This window comes from Felis catus, chromosome B2, assembly GCF_018350175.1.
Source record: "Felis catus isolate Fca126 chromosome B2, F.catus_Fca126_mat1.0, whole genome shotgun sequence".
NCBI classification, from domain to species: Eukaryota; Metazoa; Chordata; class Mammalia; order Carnivora; family Felidae; genus Felis; species Felis catus.
The window spans coordinates 54,140,272-54,160,172 of NC_058372.1; the positions used below are offsets into that span (position 1 = coordinate 54,140,272).

At 37.8% G+C, this 19,901-nt stretch overlaps 1 protein-coding gene across 2 annotated transcripts in view; it reads left to right on the forward strand.

Annotated features, from left to right (window-relative positions):
- Window positions 1–19,901, forward strand: part of BEND6 (BEN domain containing 6) — a 57,567-nt gene that overhangs the window by 18,007 nt on the left and 19,659 nt on the right. The window contains exons 3-4 of one of the 2 annotated variants that reach the window (XM_011282412.3): window positions 11,446–11,481; window positions 13,557–13,734. In XM_011282412.3, the coding sequence (XP_011280714.2) occupies window positions 11,446–11,481; window positions 13,557–13,734 (214 nt within the window). The remainder of the gene's footprint in view (window positions 1–11,445; window positions 11,482–13,556; window positions 13,735–19,901) is intronic. The other variant, XM_011282414.3, reaches the window with a different exon arrangement.

Here is a 19,901-nt window from a genome sequence, read left to right on the forward strand (position 1 = left end):
TCTTCTGGGGATGGTGTCTAGGGGCATTCAGGATGGTCTGGCATTTGACTCCTGTCATAGGCGTACAACACAGACTCTAGCAAAACTAGGCTGTTCCAAAACCCTGGTAATGGAATTGTTTACCTTTATACTAAGAAAGTTAGTAAATCACCAGAATTTGCCTGTGGAGTGTGCACGGTCCATCTTTAAGGAGCTTGTGCTGTGAGACAAGACCTAAAGTTCTTATGAGGTTCTCTAAAACGAAAAGACATGTCAGCAGGGCCCATGGTGGCTCCACGTTGCCAAATGTGTGCTTGACAGGATCAAGCGCACTTTCTTTATTGAGGAGCTGAAAGTCGTTGTGAAAGTGTTGAGGGCACAGGAAGAGTCAGAAAGCGAAATAAATAATAAAGGTTTTCTGAGTTAAAAAAATCAAAAGGCATATATATATATATGTATATATATATATATATATATATGTAAACATACACACATTTATGTGTGTGTGTGTGTGTATTTTTTTAAGGTGAACTGCGAAGTCTCCCTCACATCCCTGTCTCCCATCCACCCTGTTCCCACTTCCCATCCACCCACTATAGGTAAACCACATTTATTGCTTTCTTGTTTATTCTTCCAGTGTTTCTTATTCAAGTAAAGCAAATATAAACATAGATATTTTTATCCCCTCTTTTGTACAAAAAAGTGACTTACCAGACATGCTGCTTAGTACTTTGCTTTTTTACTTTATTTTTTTAGTTTATTTATTTTAATGTTTTTTAATGTTTATTTATTTTTGAGACAGAGCATGAGTGGGGGAGGGGCAGAGAGAGAGGGAGACACAGAATCCCAAGCAGGCTCCAGACTCTGAGCTGTCAGCACAGAGCCCAATGTGGTGCTCAAACCCATGAACCATGTGAGATCATGACCTGAGCTGAAGTCAGATGCTTAACCGACTGAGCCACCCAGGCACCTCTATTTATTTTCAGAGAGAGAGAATGAGTGACTGAGCCCTTTATTTAATGTTTTTTGAAGATCTTTCCACTAGTACATAAACAAGTTTCTCTCTTTTTTTCAAATGTTTATTTATTTTTGAGACAGAGAAAGTTGGGGGGGGGAGGGGCAGAGAGAGAGGGAGACAGAGGATCCAAAGCACAGAGCCTAATGTGTGACTGGAACTTATGAACCACAAGATCATGACCTGAGCCAAACTCAGATGCCTAACCAACTGAGCGACCAGGTGCCCCAGAACTTTCTCTTTTTCACAACTCCATATTATTCCACTGTGTCTATGTACCAGTCTTTACTTACCAGTACTACATTGGTATAATATATACCTCAACCCGTGTCAGATTTTTCAGTCAGCACTGTTTTTAACATTTATCTATATTGCTATTATACATCTGATTCATCATATCTAACCACTGCATAGCACCAGATTTTACTTGCATTGTCCTTTTCTCCAATGATGAATACCTAAATTTCCTGCACCATCTTGCTACTACAAACAACGAAAAAAAAAAATACCCTCATACCTGTCCTTTTAAGAAACAATGTGAGGGTTTCTCTGGAATAAACACATAGGAAGGATGACTTATGGCTTATAAGTTATATGTTTGTTTCTAGTTCATTTGACCAGATATTATAAGATTACTTTCCAGAATGTCCACATCGGTCCACATGCCCAGAAGCAGCACACAAGGGACTCCTATATTTGTACTTCCCTACCATCACTTAACATTTATACTCATATTTTATATTTCTGGCAATGATGGGAGAAAATGACATCTTTCTTCAATTTATTGGTGCAGATTTCGGGGATTCAGTAGTTCGCTGAGGAGTAAAAAAGTCACAAGATCTTGCAGGCCAGTGTTGTGATTTCTTTAGCAATTTATTTTCTTCAGAAAGTTCATAGCTTTCCAGATTACTTATTTCTATTTGATTCCATGGTTAGTAACTACAGCCAGAGATCTTGGACCAGAGATTTGGTCATAAATAAGCTTGAAAACTCTCCTCTTTTATTATGGTGTCTGTGTTCAACCTCTTTTCTCTCCAATTTATGGCAGTTATCTAATGGCCATGCGAAACAATAAGCTCAAAGGTAACACGCTGAATTTGATACTTACCATTGGGACAGATCTCAACAGATATGAAGAGAAGCTCTTGAGAAAGCCTCGAGGTCAGTCTTACCTCCTGCTGTTTAGATATGGCAGTAATTGGCTTTTCAAACCTTGAAGATTTAACATTACTGATTATTGGTAAATTTAGATTGTAGGCTACATTCAGGTGAAAGGAGGTAGAAAGAGAAAACCTTCCTCTCTGCAAACTGGTTAACTGACAAGAAGTCCCTGGTACACACCAACATTTCTTTTTCCAGGCTCAGTAAACACCTGGTCTGCCTTCCAAAGTATTCCAGATGACAGGTTTACCAAATATGTCACAAGGTCTGACAAGAGTCAACAGCTTTCCAACACGTTATATCTCTGCTTTTTTTGGACGACAACCTGATCTCTAAATGATTCAAACATATGTCAGGTTTTGGATATCTTGCTTCTAGGTACCAAAATCTGTATTAGTTATGATGCATGTTTCAAAGGCTGTAACAAGGCCCAAATATAACAGTGGCTTTATACATGATGGAGGTTTACTTCCCTTTCACATAACAAGGGCAGTTCAGGCTTACTATGGCAGCTCCACAAAGTTGTGGCTTTCTCTTATCTTGCTGGTCTACCTCACTCAACACAGAGCCTCTATCTCTGGGTCCAAAGTGACTACTCCAGCTTCCACCATCATGCCTTCCTCTCTGACAACAGAAGAAGAATATAGGTGGCAGACATGCCCGTTCCTTTTAAGGTCATGATCCAGTAGTGGTACACATTGCTTCTACTTCTATCTTATCGATGGACACTTAGTCACATAGCCACACTGAGATGCACAGGAGCCTGGGAAATGTAATCTTCAGCTGACAGCTACCTGCCCAAGTAAAAACCTATCACTCTAAGAAAAATGGGAGAACACATACCTGGAGAGAAGTAGTAGTCTCTGTCACTGTCCACTTTTCTATTGGACTCTTATCTTTTCTGTTGGTTTTTTTAGTCTATTCTAGAGGGTTTCCTGTTCTATTCTTATCGATTTGCACAAATACCATTTCTACTGAAGAAATTTAGTCTCTTATGGTTTTTGTTTTTGCAAATATCTTCTCCCAATCTGATATTTGTCTATTAATTTTATATTTTCCATTGATGTTTACAAATAGATTTGCTTTTGCCTCATTTCATTTATTTCTTTTAGGAATTTGCTAAAAATGGTAAGAACTAGGCCACAGATTCTAATTTTTTCGAATTTCTCTCCATAGATTTATGGCATCCTTCAGTTTTCAAAAAAAAATCTTTCATTTTTATTTAGCTAAATCCATCATTTTTTTTCCTTTAGGATTTATGTAGCTAATGTGAGTACATTAGCTACTTGCCTACATATGATAATAGTAATTTTCATTAGCCTTATATATATTATATATGTCACATAGATGCATATATATAATAATGAAATACATGCACATACACATATACTTGTATGTTTGTAAAATAAGGAATGAGGTTGAATGTATACATTATAAATCATGCAAAAGGTAATTGTATTTTCTATAACTGATCCTACTGGGCTTTCATTTCTCCATCCCTGCTTAACAAGAAAGAAAAAAGCTTCAACTTGCTTATTCACAGTGAATTACATTTAGAGTTTTCTAGTTTTTAAAAGTCCCTTTGAACTATTAGTATTTTAGTTTTAGTCACTTCCAGGTCCTTTGAGGGTTCTTTTGGCACAGCAGGTAAAGTTTGCCATCCTGGCCCCCACTGCCATACTCTTGTTTATTCTTTTTTTCATCTTGATAAGTGTACTTTTTAATCTCCTTCACCAATTTCACCGATCCCCCCACTCACCTCCTCTCTGGTAACCAACAGTTTGTTCTCTATAGTTAAGAGTCTGTTTCTTGGTTTCTATCTCTCACTTTTTTTTCCCTTTGCTCATTTGTTTTGTTTCTTAAATCTCACAAATGAGTGAAATCATATTGTATTTGTCATTCTCTCACTGACTTATATTATACTCTCTAACTCCATCCATGTCATTGTAAATGGCAAGATTTCATTCTTTTTTATGCCTGAATAGTATTCCGTTGTGTATATATACCACATCTTACTTATTTATTCATCTATCAGTGGACACTTAAGCATAATTTGCCTATTGTAAATAATCCTACAGTAAACAGGGATGCATGTATCCCTTTGATTAGTGTTTTTGTATGCTTTGGGTAAAAACCCGGTAGTATGATTACTGGATTATAGGGTAGCTCTGTTTTTAATTTTTTCAGGAAACTCCATACTGATTCCACAGTGGCTGTACCAGTTTGCATTCCCACCAATGGTACACAAGTGTTCCTTTTTCTCCACATCCTCATCAATACTTGTTGCTTCTAGTGTTTTTGATTTTAGCCATTCTGGCAGGTGTGAGGTAATATCTCATTGTAGTTTTGATTTGCATTTCCCTGATGATGAGTGATGTTGATCATCTTTTCATGTGTTTATTGGCCATCTGTATGTCTTCTTTGGAGAAATATCTGTTTATGTCTTCTGCCCATTTTTAATTGGATTATTTCTTTTGGGGGTGTTGAGTTGTATAAATTATTTTTTCTTTTATTATTATTTTTTTAGAGAGAAATCAAGTGGGGGAGAGGGCAGAGGGGGGAAGAGAGAGAGAGAGAGATCAAATTTTAGGCAGGTTACATGTTCAATGTGGAGCCCTACGCAAGGTTCAATCCCATGACCCTGGAATCATGACCTGAGCCAAAATCAAGAGTCAGGTGCTCAACCAACTGAGCCAGGCACTCCTATACTATAAGTTATTTATATATTTTGGATACTAACTCATTATTGAATATGTCATTTGCACATGCCTTCTACCATTTAGTAGGCTGTCTTTTCATTTTGTTGACTGTTTCTTTCGCTGTGCAGAAACTTTTTTATTTTGTAGCCCTGACAGTTTGTTTTTGCTTTTACTTCCCTTGTCACAGGAAAAAATGTTGCTATGGCCAATGTCCAAGAAATTACAGGCTGTACTGTCTTCCAGGATTTTTATGGCTTTAGGTCTCACATTTAAATCTTTAATCTAATTTTGAGTTTATTTTTGTATATGGTGAAAATGAGTGGCCTAGTCTCATTGTTTTGCATGTGGCTTCTTCAACACCATTTGTTGAAGAGATGGTCTTTTTTCCATCGTATATTCTTTCTTCCTTTGTCAAAGATTAATTGACCATATAACTGAGGGGTTATTTCTGGGTTTACTCTTCTATTCCATTGATACATGTGTCTAGTTTTAAATGTCAGTACCATACTGTTTTAATTACTAAAACATTGTAATAATAACTTGAAGTCTGGAATTCCGATAATTCCAGTTTTATTTTTATTTTTCATGATTACTTTTGGGGCATTTGGGTATCTCAGTTGGTTGAGCGTCTGCCTTCAGCTCAGGTCATGATCCCGCAGTTCATGAGTTAGAGCCCCAAATGGGGCACACTGTTGTCAGTGCAGAGCTCACTTAGGATCCTCTGTCCCCCTCTCTCTGCCCCTCCCCTGTTTGCACTCACTCAAAAGTACATAAACATTAAAAAAAAATTGCTTTGGCCATTCAAGGTCTTTTGTGGTTCCATACAGATTTTAGGATTGTTCTAGTTCTGTAAAAAATGCTTTTGGCATTTTGATAGGGATTGCATTAAATCTGTAGATACTTTGGGTAGTATGGACATTTTAACAATATTTTGTTTCTCCAACCCATGAGCATGGAATGTCTTTCCACTTGTCTGCATCATCTTGAATGTCTTTCATCAGTGTTCTATAGTTTTCAGAGTACAGGTCTTTTACTTCTTTGGTTAAATTTATACCTAGATATTTTATTGTTTTTGGCGCAATTATACATGGGATGGTTTTCTCTTTTTTTTAATGTTTATTTTTGAAAGAGAAAAAGACAAAGTATGAGTGGAGGAAGGTCAGAGAGAGAGGGAGACACAGAATCCAAAGCAGGCTCCAAACTGTCAGCACAAAGCCCCGTGTGGGGCTTGAACCACGAACCGTGAGATCATGACCTGAGCTGAAGTCGGAAGCTCAACCGACTGAGTCACCCAGGTGCCTCTCTTTTTTTTTTAAGTTGATTTATTTTGAGGGGTGCGTGGGTGGCTCAGTGGGTTAAGGTCCAACTTCGGCTCAAGTCATGATCTTGTGGTTTGTGAGTTTGAGCCCCGCTTCAGGCTCTGTGCTGACCGCTCAGAGCTTGGACCCTGCTTCAGATTCTGTGTCTCCCCCTCTCTCTGCCCATCCCATTTTCATGCCCTGTCTTTCTCTGTCTCTCAATAATAAATATTTATTTATTTATTTTGAAAGAGACAGAAAGAATGTAAGTGGGAGGAGGGGCAGAGAGAGAGGGGGAGAATCCCAAGAAAACTCCACTCTGTCAGCACACAGCCCGACACGGGGCTTGAACCCACAAAACCTTGAGATCATGACCTGTGCGGAAATTAAGAATCAGATGCTTAACTTACTGAGCCACCCAGCCACCTCTAGGATTGTTTTCTTAATTTCACTTTTTGCTGCTTCATTATTAGTGTACAGGAATGCAACAGATTTCTCTCCATTGATATTGTATCCTGCAACTTCATGAATTCATTTATCAGTTGTAGTAGTTTTTGGTAGTCTTGAAAGTGTTCTATAAATAGTATCATGTCATCTGCAAATAGTGAGAGCTTTACTTCTTCCTTACCAATGTGGTTGCCTTTTAATTTTTTATGTTGTCCAATTGCTGTGGCTAGGACTTCCAGTACTATGTTGAATAAAAGTGGTGAGAACAGATATCCTTGTCTTTTTCCTGACCTTAGGAGAAAAGCTCTCAGTTTTTCACCATTGAATATGATGTTGGATGTGTGTTTTTCATATAAGCCCTTTATTATGTTGGGGTTACCCTCTAGATCTATTTTGCAGAGGGTTTTTATCATGAATGGATGCTGTACTTTGTCAAATGCTTTTTCTGCATCTATTGAAATGATCCTATTATCCTTTCTCTTATTGATGTGATGTATCATGTTGATTGTTTCACAAGTATTGAACCACTCCTACATCCTGGGAATAAACCCACTTGATTGTGGTGAATGACTTTTTTAATGTATCACTGGATTCAGCTTGCTAATATTTTGTTGAAGATTCATGACAGATATTGGCCTGTAGTTCTCTTTTTCTGTGGTGTCTTTATGTGGTTTTGGAATCAGGATAATACTGGCCTTGTAGAATGAATTTCATGTTTCCTTTCCTCTTCATCTTCTGGAATAGTTTGAGGAAAATAGGTATAAACTCTTCTTTAAGTGTTTGGTAGAATTTGCCTGTGAAGCCATCTGTTCCTGGACTCTTGTTTTTTGGGAGTTTTTAATTACTGATTCAATTTCATTCCTGGTAATTTGCCTGAACACACCAATTCTTTCTTTAGCTTTGGTAGGTTATATATGTCTAGTAATTTATCCATTTCTTCTAGGTTGTCCAATTTGTTGGCATATAGGTTTTCATAATCTATTACACTTGTTTCTATTTCTGTGGTAATGGTTGATATTTATCCTCTTTAATTAGTTATTTTTTAAATGTTTATTCATTTTTGAGACAGAAAGACAGAGCACAAACAGGGGAGGGGCAGAGGGTGAGGAAGATCACAGAATCTGTGGCAGGCTCCAGGCTCTGAGCTGTTAGCACAGAGCCTGAGGTGGGGCTCAAACTCACGAATCGCAGGATCATGAACTGAGCCAAAGATGAACACTTAACCAAACGAACCACCCAGGTGCCCCCTCATTAGTAATTTTGTTTATTTGGGTTCTCTTTTTTTTTTTTTTTTTTTTTTTTAGTGAGTCCAGATAGGGGTTTATCAATTTGGTTGATCTTTTCAAAGAACAAGCTCCTGGCTTCATTAATCTGTTCTACTGGAGTTTTTTTAGTTTCTATACCACTTATTTCTGCTCTAATTTTTTTTCATTGATGTCCTTTTTTTCTTTCTTTTTAAAATTTTTTTAATATGAAATTTATTGCCAAATTGGTTTCCATACAACACCCTAGTGCTCATCCCAACAGGTGCCCTCCTCAATGCCCATCACCCACCCCTCCCTCCCTCCCACCCCCCATCAACCCTTAGTTTATTCTCAGTTTTTAAGAGTCTTTTATGGTTTGGCTCTCTCCCTCTCTAACTTTTTTTTTCTTCCCCTCCCCCATGGTCTTCTGTTAAGTTTCTCAGGATCCATATAAGAGTGAAAACATATGGTATCTGTCTTTCTCTCTTTGACTTATTTCACTTAGCATAACACTCTCCAGTTCCATCCATGTTGCTATAAAGGCCATATTTCATTCTTTCTTATTGCCAAGTAGTATCCCATTGTGTATATAAACCACAATTTCCTTATCCATTCATCAGCTGATGGACATTTAGGCTTTTTCCATAATTTGGCTATTGTTGAAAGTGCTGCTATAAACATTGGGGTACAAGTGCCCCTATGCATCAGCATTCCTGTATCCCTTGGGTAAATTCCTAGCAGTGCTATTGCTGGGTCATAGGGTAGATCTATTTTTAATTTTTTGAGGAACCTCCACACTGTTTGCCAGGGCGGCTGCATCAGTTTGCACACCACCAACAGTGCAAGAGGGTTCCCGTTTCTCCACATCCTCTCCAGCATCTATAGTCCCCTGATTTGTTCATTTTAGCCACTCTGACTGGCGTGAGGTCATATCTCAGTGTGGTTTTGATTTGTATTTCCCTGATGAGGAGTGACGTTGTCTGCTCTAATCTTTATTACATCCCTCCTTTTCCTGGATTTGGGGTTTTGTCTGTTCTTCTTTTCTAGCTCCTTTAGATGTAAGGTTAGGTTGTTTATTTGAGATTTTTCTTGCTTCTTGAGATAGACCTGTATTGCTATAAACTTCCTTCTTAACACCACTTTTGCTACATCCCAAAGATTTTGGACCACTGCATTTTCATTTTCACTTGTTTTCATGTAATTTTTTATTTCTTCTTTTATTTATTAGCCGGCCCATTCATTATTTAGTAGCATGTTATTTAACCTCTATGTATGTGTGCTCTTTCCAGATTTTTTCTTTTGGTTGATTTCCAGTTTCATAGCATTGTGGTCAGAAAAGATGCATGGTAAGACTTTGATTTTCTTTTTATTTTATTGAGACTTGTTTTGTGGCCTAATATGTGCTCTATTCTGGAGAATATTCTATGTGCACTTGGAAAGAATGTGAATACTGCCATTTTAGAATAGAATGTTCTGAATATGTCTGTTAAACCCATCTAGTCCAGGGTGTCATTCAAAGCCACTGTTTCCTTATTGATTTTCTGTTTGGATGATCTGTCCATCATTATATAAGTGGGGTGTTACATTAGTTACCATAGTAGTCCCCTACTATTATTCTATTACTATTGATTATTTCCTTTATGTTTTCTATTAAATGTTTTATGTATTTGGGTGTTCTTATCTTGAATGCATAATTATCTACAATTGTATCCTTTTGTTGAATTGTCCCCATTATTATTGTATAGTGTCCTCTTTGTCTCTTGTTCCAGTTTTTGTTTTAAAATCTATTTTGTCCTATATAAGTATTGCTACCCTGGCTTTCTTTTGACATCCATTTGCATGATAAATGTTTCTCCATCCCCTCACTTTCTTTGCTGCTGTTGTTGTTGTTGTATAGGAGAGGTGCAGAGGGGCAGAGAGAGGGAGAGAGGGAGAGAGAAGTGGGTCTCACCTGAAGCGGGGCTCATGTTCACCTGAAGTGGAGCTTGAGCTTACCTGATGTGGGACTCAAACTCACGAACCATAAGATCATGACCTGAGCCAGAGTCAGATGCTTAACTGACTGAGCCACCCAGGTGCCCTCCATCCCCTCACTTTCAATCTGCAGGTGTCTTTTTTTTTTTTTAAAGAAGAGACTTTTTAATTTTTTGTATTTTTAAATGTTTATTTTGAGAGAGAGAGAGAGGATGAGCAAAGTAGGGGCAGAGAGGGAAGGAAAGAGAGAATCCCAAACAGGCTCCAAGCCCAGCATGGAGGAGCCAACACTGGGCCTCAGTCCCATGACCACGAGATCATGACCTCAGCCAATATCAAGAGTCAGATGCTTAACCAACTGAGCTACCCAGGCAGCCCTGAAATGAGTCTTTTATAGGCAGAAAATAGATGGGTCTTGTTTTTTATCCATTCTGTCACCCTATGTCTTTTGATTGGAGTGTTTAGTCCCTTTACATTCAAAGTAATGATTAATTGATATGTATTTATTGTCACTTTTATTTTTTTTACTTCTTTGTAGTTGTTCCTATAGATTTTCTCTGATCCTTTCTTCTCTTGCTCTCTTTCATGGTTTGTTGGCTTTCTTTAGTGATATACTTGGATACCTTTCTCTTTATTCCTTGCATATCTCCTGGTTTTTTATTTGTGGTTACCACTAGGTTTTTATATAACATCTTCTGCATAGAGTAGTCTATATTAGGTTGATGATTGCTTAAGTTTGAAACCATTTCTTACTCCTCCCCAACGTTTTAGGTATATAGTGTCATATTCTACATCCTTTCATTTTATGAATACCTTTGACTGGTTTTTACAAAAATACTTACTTTTACTGCTCTTGTATATTTTACTTTTCATACTCTCCTTTATGGTCTTTCCTTTATATTCAAAGGAATATTTCTTGAAGGCTTGTTTAGTAGTCATGAACTCTTATTTTTTGTCTGAGAAACTTTTTATTTCTCCTTCGATTTTGTATGATACTCTCTGATAGAGTCTTCTTAGCTACAGCTTTTTCTTTTCAGGAGTTTGAATGTATCATTCCACTTCCTGCTGTCCTGCAAAGTTTCTGCTGAAAAATCCACTGATAGCCTTATGGAGTTTCCCTTGTATGTGACTGTCTTCCTTTCTCCAGCTGCTTTAAAATTTTTTTCTTTATCATTACTTTTTGCCATTTTAATTACTATGTGTCTTGGTATGGACCTTCTTGGGTTGAATTTGGGGGCTTAGGGGAATCTCTGTGCTTTCTGGATCTGGATATCAGTTTCCTTCCCCAGATTAGGGAAGTTTTCAGCTATTATTTCTTCAAGTAAATTTTCTGCCTTCTTTTCTCTCTCTTCTTCCTCTGAGATCTCTATAACATGAATGGTATTATGCTTAAGGGGGTCACTGAGTTCCCAAAGACTATTCTCAATTTGAGCAAAAGGAAGGAAAGAAAATGAGCTTTTCTTAGCAAAATTAGTTTTTGCTCAGCTTGGTTACTCTCCATTACTTTGTCTTCCAGGTCATTAATTCATTCCTCGCTTCATCTAGACTGCTATTTATTCCATCAAATGTATTTTAAATTTCAATTATTTTGGTCTTGATCTGATTGTTTTTTTATCTCTGTGTTAAAGGTCTCACTGATGTCCTGCCCTCTTTTCTCAAGTCCAGTGAGTATCTTTATGATCATTACTTTATTATTTTATCTATCTATCTATCTATCTATCTATCTATCTATCTATCTATCTATTTTTAGAGAGATTGAGAGAGCATGCATAGGGGAGAGGGACAGAAGGAGTAAGAGAGAGAATCCCAAGCAGGCTCCACGTTCAGCACAGACACAGGGCTTGATCCTACAATACTGGAATCATAACCTAAGCTGAAATCAAAAGTCAGATGCTCAACCGACTAAGCCACCCAGGCACCCCTTATCATTACTTTAAAATCTCTATCAGACATATTACTCATATCCATTTTGCTTAGGTCCCTTGCTAGTATTTGTTCCTTTTCTTTCATTTGGGACATATTCTTGCATCTCCTCATTTTTTTTTTAATTTTTTTTTTCAACGTTTATTTATTTTTGGGACAGAGAGAGACAGAGCATGAACGGGGGAGGGGCAGAGAGAGAGGGAGACACAGCATCGGAAACAGGCTCCAGGCTCCGAGCCATCAGCCCAGAGCCCGACGCGGGGCTCGAACTCACGGAGTGCGAGATCGTGACCTGGCTGAAGTCGGACGCTTAACCGACTGCGCCACCCAGGCGCCCCATGCATCTCCTCATTTTGTTTAACTCTCTGTGTCTGTTTCTCTGTGTTAGAAAACTCAGCTACTTCTCTTGCCATTTACAATAATAACGTTACAAAGAAGAGGTCCTCTATTGCTCTGTACTGCAGTGTTCCCTATTCCCCAGGGCCTAACACTTCAAGGAGTGTCTCCTATGTGTGTTGCATGTGCTCTGCTGTTGAATCTTGGCCTTTTCTTCCTTCAGTCCAGTTGTCTGCAAAAGTTTTCTTTGCCTACTGTGGGCATTGTTTGGTCCCTAGCAGGAGTGGGGCCCACTGCCACCTTCTAAAAGGTTCTGGAATTGTGTGGTCTCTCTGTCTACACACTGAACTATTTCTGTTTCACCAGTTTCCTCAGCACTTACCTGTTTCCTGACAAGGACAAAGGGACCATTTGGATTCTCTAGCTGCTTTGTAAGAACTCTGGAGAGTCTGGCTGCTCTCTCTGGTCCAACTGTCTAGATACTAATATTGGCCATTTCAGATTTATGACCCTGAGAAAGACCATGTTGACATGATGCTAATGCTGGACATCATGCCTCTTTGGGGAGTTTTTAATGCACTGAGAGGGAAGGAGCCAATCCTGTTGCTCTAAGATTGCCCCTCATTTATCTGGATGTTTCTAACATATACCCTTACTCCGTGATCCTTCTCCCTTCCCCTCAAATAGTGGGGTCAGGAAGAGCAAAGACACTTGAATCTGATTTCCTGCCATTCCAGCTACTTATTCCCTCGGCTCCTCCTGGCACCAGAATGTCTCTTCCTTTCCTGTACAACAGAAACTTTCTTTATGTCATACCTTTATCTCTTATATTCTAAAGTTTATTTTTAAAAACTTTATACTCCAGCCTTTTAGGTTTGGATCTTTATAAATTCATTACCAAGGCAAATTTGGTAATTTGAGGAAATCCTTTTCTGTCTCAACACAGCCTGTGTTTTGCAACTCAAATGTGTATGTTTCAGAGTATTGTCTTGCTATTGATCTTAAAAATTATTTTTAAAACTAAAAGGAAAGCATGAATGTTTTGTTCTAGGTGAATCTTCTCTCTCTTTTCTCTGATGCAATAAACCCCAAAATTTCTAACAGTCTCAACAGAGAGACTGTGAGTGAAGAGTTAGGGGAAAAATGGAGGGTGGGGATGAGTTACAAATATTTGAGTGGCAGTCTGGTTGATCCTTCTCTGTTATACTATTTTCCTACTTTATATTCTTCACTGAAGTTAGACAGAATCCTGATTTTTGCTATGTGAGAGATGTGTGCATGAAACTTTGATGTCTTACCTTTTTCTGAGCTCTCCTGGAGAGAGGAAGACAAAGCTGAGGCTAGTTCACTAGGTAAGACATCTGTAGCAGGAAATGCCCAGCAGATGAGGGTTTTGTAGGTCCCTTCAGCACACAGAACATGGGCTAAACCATTAAAGTCACTTTGAAGCTTTCTTTGTTGTGCCTGCCTTGTATTTTAGAGAGACCCATATTCAGGAAATGCCTTTCTGCCTGGTGAGAGCTCCAGTGAGGAAGAAGAGCCTTTAGCAGAATTGTCAAAGGAGGAATTGTGCACGAAAATAAAAAGCCTGAAACAAAAACTAACAAACACCCGGAAAGAAAACAGCCGACTTCGACAGTCTTTGGTCATGCTTCAAGGTAAACTTTGAGAAAACTGACATTTTTAGATGAAAGGGAAAATATATGATAAATGAAAATTATTGCAAATCACCTGTCAAGAATGAAAAAGAAAATCACTACCTTAGAGAAAAAAATCAAACATCACATTTTAAAAAAATCTGTGATTTTCTAAGCACTCTATTGAAGCCTTTAATTTATAGCTTAGACAATTTTAGATTATTCCTACAAAATACCAAATGTTGTATTCACTTAATAACATTCAGTGGATACTTACTGAGCATTTAATAGAGGCTACTTACTGTGGTAGGCCCCGGAAAGAAAAGATTACTAAGACAGAACAAATACACAAAGGTGTTTATGATGTATTGATCTCATTCCCCTCTGCCAGGGAAAGCACTAGAAAATGAGGCCTGTTATGATCTATTACAGAATTACTGGAATTAAAGATCCCATATATTAAATTGTAGTTTTGTAATTGGGAAAAGTGGTTTGAGAAAATAATCACAAATTATTGAGAAATAATCACATTCCATTGAAGACTGATAAATGAGAAAGATCCATCTTTGCAAATTAAAAACCACTTGGTATAATGCCTTCTGTATGGTCTTATATTGTATTGAAGTATTTATTTTTCAAAAATTATGTTTTCCATTTGCAGTTCAGCACTAGGCACTATTTTGTGCTGCTGAATATTTGGCAATCATATGCTATGCTGGGCAGCATCTTGTTGTAAAACAGTAAATACACAGAACATTTTGAAAATAAATCCCTCTGGCTTCTGCACAAAATGAGTGCAAATAACACAAGGAAGAAAGTGAAGAAGGACCACTCTCTAACAGTACTGCAGTCATCCAGACTAACAAGATGGCAGCCTAGCCCAGGGTGATAGCATGGATGCAAAGAGGATAGTTCCACATATTTTTGGAGGCAGAAATGATCAGAGACAGATAGAACATGGTGATGAGCTAGATTTACAAAGTAATGACTCACATGCTTTCCTAAGTATATTTATTAAATTGAAGACTTCATAATTTTATATAGAAACAGCTACATCTTAAATATGTTTATTGCATCACCAAGCCATTATCTCTTTATTTTTTTGACTTTAAATATTGAATTTTTGTAACCAATGTTTTTTTCTGGTGAGGTTGTTGCAAATTTCAAAGAATAGATAATTTTCATTTTTATTTAATCTGTTCCAGAACTTAGAGTATGATTAAAAGCTAGTTTATAAACATAGCATAAATTGCTGGTTCGAAGTATTGATTTTTGAGTTATAGACTTTAGTTTGAATCCCATCTCTGCTTTTTAGCTATACAACTTTGGTCATGTCACTTTCCTGGGCCCTCGGCCCCACCTTCAATCTTCTTATCTACAAAATGGGGATGAGGGTAATCTGTCATGTCCTTCCTGCTATGAAGATTAAAAGAGATCATTGGAAGAAATGCTTTCCCCAGAGCACATGATGGGTGGTCAGTAATGGCATTTATTATTATTATTGTCTCTGTTTTTATCAACACCAGAACTTGACACATAAAGCCCAAAAAGAAAATTATTAGACCAATCTTTGTTACACATTTAGATGAGAAAATTCTAAATGAAAGAGTAGCAAATGAGTCTCAATAGTATATGAAAGGAATCAATATGACCAGTTTTTTCTCTCTCCCATACTCCCAAATACCATTTCATTTTCTTCTCTCTCTGCCAATTTCTCATACCTCCTCCCATATCCTCGCTTTCAGGTGATGACTTTGCTTCCAACTTCACTGTGAAATTGGAGGATATGAAAGAGACTGTCATCTCCCTGCACACATGCTTTATTTATTTTATTTTTTTATATTTTAAGTAAGGATCTCTGCCCAACTTGGAGCTTGAATCCATGACCTCAAGACCAAGAGTTCCATGCTCTACCAACTGAGTCAGCTGGATGCCCTATCCTTGCACCCATGCTTAATGCTTCACTCTCTCCTGTCGCTCATGATGACCTATCCTCTTGTAGGGCCAAAGGCAGTATCTGTGCATCAGATACCATCTTCTTTTACCTAAGAACAGAGCTCTGGAGGTTCTCCCTGCTCTCTGCTACAAGATAAAATTTTCTTCCTCTAATGAATCATTCCCATTAAAATCAGACATACCATTATTTCTCCCATTTAAAAAACAAAACAAAACAAAACCCCTTTCAGGCATTTTGCTTTTCCACCTTCCACCCTATTTGTCTCCTTCCCTTTAGAGGAAGAACTCCCTAAATGACTTGACACTACACACTGTGTTCAGTTTTTCCCCTTTTATTGTCTCTGGCTCCACTTCAATTAGTTCCTTTTCCTTCTATTGTAACTTCTTTTCTCTTGATCAGCAATAACCTCCATATATAAGCTTGCTAGTAACAAAGTACCACAAATTGGGTAGCTTAAACAACATAAATGTGTTGTCTCCCACTTCTAGAAGCTAGGATTCCAAAATCAAGGTGTCAACAGGGCCACACTCCCACTAAAGGTGCCAGGTAAGTTCTCTCTCAGTTTCTGGTTGTTCCTTGGGTTGAGGCCACATAATGCCAGTCTTCATATGGTGTTCTCCCTGTATGCTTCTCTCTCATCATGTTTAAAAAGTCCCCCTTCTTATAAAGACACCAATCATACTGGATCAGAGCCCACCCTAATGATCTCATTTAACTTGATTACATCTGTAAAGACCCTACTTCCCAAGAAGGTCACAATCTGAGGTACTGGGGTTTAGGACTCCAAAGTTTTTTTTTTGAGGGGACACAGTTCAACCCATAACACTACATATTGCTAGCCTCGAAATCCACTTCTCAATGATCATCTAACTACCCTGTAAGAGCAGACTCCAAAGCGGTTATCTTTTGCTCAGTAATTCTTTAAAACTCTCTGAACTAATAATCAGGGATCTTTTTCAACTTATAAAGCCTACTAACTAAGAAAAACAGCAGAATATATATGCCACTTGAGACATTCAGAATAGCAAATGTATTTGTGCTATATATGTATGTGTTAAGCATTTGAAACTTATCTTGTGGACCACAACTGACTAACACCATAAGATATAAGAGGAAGGGGCACCTAGGTAGCTTAGTTGGTTAAGCACCTGACTCTTGATTTTGGCTCAGGTAGTGATCTCACGGTTTGTGGAATGAGTGCCACATCGGGTGCTGCACCAATACCACTGAGACTATTTGGTATCCTCTCTCTGCCTCTTTCTCTGCCTCTCCCTTTCTCAAAATAAATAAATAAACACTAAAAAAAGAAGATATAAAAGAGAAAAAGGTGACATATCTATTGTATAGAAGGTATCCATTTATTTTGTCATTATTTTTAGAAAATGAATGTGTACCATAAAAAGGAAAGCATTGACTAAAAACTCAAGTCTCATAACTAATGAGATTACAGTGAAGAATAAAAAATTAGTTAAGTTTTGCCCAGATTTCTTTAAGTATGATATAAAGCTTAAGTGAAATATGTGTGACTCTCCCTTCTTTCTTGAAATCCTGCTAAAAATAAACTTAAAATGCATAAAAGGAAATGACAAGAAAACCTGAAAGAAGACCACAGGAGATAAAAGATACCAATAAAATTTTACAACCTGAAAAACAGATGGATGAGTAGTGACTAACTCTGTAGAAATCTGAAAACTCAGTGTCTGTGATGGGGGTGAGGAGGGGATAGAGGTAGAGAAATTAAAAAGAAATAAGTCATATCACACCACAGAACTATAAATGGTTTAGGAATTGTCCGTGTGAAAGGGATTAGGATAGTGCTGGTAGTGTGAAAAGACCTACATGAAGAGGTCACTGAAAGGAGGAGTCACTGAAAGACCTACACAAAGACACTTTGGGACCACAAAGTTACATATTCTTCCCATGCTGTCTGCAACTACCACTCTTCACCACAGCAAAAGATGGAGGTTTTCTCTCAGGAGGGGTTGAACCAGAGCTATGAACTCAGGGACACTGGGCACACCTGAGGGAAGGTGATTATTTGAGGAAATCTTCTATCATGGAAAACAGACCAAAACAAACTAAGAGAAAAATAAAGTCAAAGGAAACAGATAATTCAGGGAGCAGAAGAAATATACATGATATAAGAACAGGGTAATTTAAGAAATGAATATCCACCCAGGGGCGCCTGGGTGCCTCAGTTCCTTAAGCATCTGACTTTGGCTCAGGTTATGATCTCATGGTTCATGGGTTTGAGCCCCTCATTGGGCTCTGTGCTGACAGCTCAGAGCCTGGAGCCTGCTTTGGATTCTGGGTCTCCCTCTCTCTCTGCCCCTAACCCACTTGCATTCTGTCTCTGTCTCTCTCAAAAATAAGTAAACATTTTTAAAAAATTAAAAAATAATTTTAAAAAAAAGGAGAAAAAGAAAAGAAATGAATATCCAAAGACTAAGCGGGGAGAAACCTAGAAATTCAATAAAATGTCTGGAAGTTAAAGTTAAGAAAATCTTGTAGATATTAGAGTAAGAAGACCAAGAAAAGAAAAATAGAGAAGATTGGGAAAAATAAAGAATTAGTCCTGGAAGTCGAATGCTCAAAGAGAAGAAGTTCTTTTTTATTTTAATTAAAAAATATATATTTTATTTCTTTTTGAGAGAGAGAGCAAGAGCAGGGAAGTGGTAGAGAGTGAGGGAGACACAGAATCCAAAGCAGACTCCAGGCTCTGCGCTGTCAGTACAGAGCCTGGCCTAGGGCTTGAACCCACAAACTGTGAGATCATGACCTGAGCCAAAGTTGGAGGCTTAACAGACTGAGCCATCCAGGCACCCCTTAATTTTTTTAATGTTTATTTATTTTTGAGAGGGAGAGAGAGAGAGACAGAGTGCAAGCAGGGGAGGGGCAGAGAGAGAGAGGGAGACAGAATCTGAAGTAGACTCTAGGCTCTGTGCTGTCAGCACAGATCCAGATGCGAGGCTTTAACTCATGAACTGTGAGATCATGACCTGAGCCAAAGTCAGTTGCTTAACCGACTGGGCCACCCAGGTGCCCCCAAAGACAAAAAATTCTAAAAGATGAAAGAAGAAGGAGAAGCTAACTGACTAACACAAACTTTTAGATTAAAAGATACCACCAAAAGCAAAAAGACTTGACTAAGTCATAACATTGTGAACTTTTAGAACACCAGAAGTAAAGGGAAGACCCAAAAGCTTTCAGAGAGAATAAGCATGTCCCAGGCTAAGGACTGGAAATCAGAATAGCATTGGCCTTTTCACCAACAACAAAAGAAGCTCCAAGATAATTATGCAATGCCTTCCAAATCTAGACTTCTATACCCAGTGATTTATCAGCCAAGTTTGAGGGTAGAATAATAATACTTTCACACTTATAAAATCTCACTAATGTGCTTCCTATGATTTCTTTTTCAAAGGTAACAGAGGATGCACTCCTCCCAAATGAGAGAGTAAATCTAGAAAAATAAAAACATGATATCCAGAAAATTGGTGGTCCAATTCAGGAGAAAGACAAAGAGGGGCCATAGAATGATAGTGAAGGGAAGCTCCAGGATGACAAGTATACAGTGGCCTAGAAGCAGCTAGCCCAGATTATGGAGGGGTATGGAGGGCTCCAGGGGAGAGAACTCCAAGAAAAATATGAAATTGATAAATGACATGATGTATCCAAATATAATGAAAGGAGATTTTACACCTCCGACAGGAAGTTTAGAGATGTATAAGTGAGAGAAATAGTGTAAAATAATAATAGTAATAATAATAATAATAATAATAATAATAATAATGTAATTATTAACTCTATGAAAAAATGTTTTAAAGAAAAGGAATTGTGAATAATATTTACATCACTATAATAATGTAAGCACAATATTTATTGAACTAACAATTGTGTTACCACTATTCTGGGGTGATGAGAAGAGTGTGTACATGTTTGCATGTGATTAGCAGGTGTGTGTGTTTCTGTGTGGCTGGGGGAGGGTTTGAAAGAGAGCAATATTGTCATACTACATAGCTGAAAATCAGTAAGTTTGGTTGCCTGGCTGACTCAGTCATAGATCATGTGACTCTTGATCTTGGGGTCATGAGTTCAAGCCCCACATTGCACGTACAGCTTACCAAAGAAAGAAAGAAAGAAAGAAAGAAAGAAAGAAAGAAAGAAAAAATTATATGGATCTGAAAAAAACAGTAAATAGTTGTATATGCATATTATTATTTAAGACTAT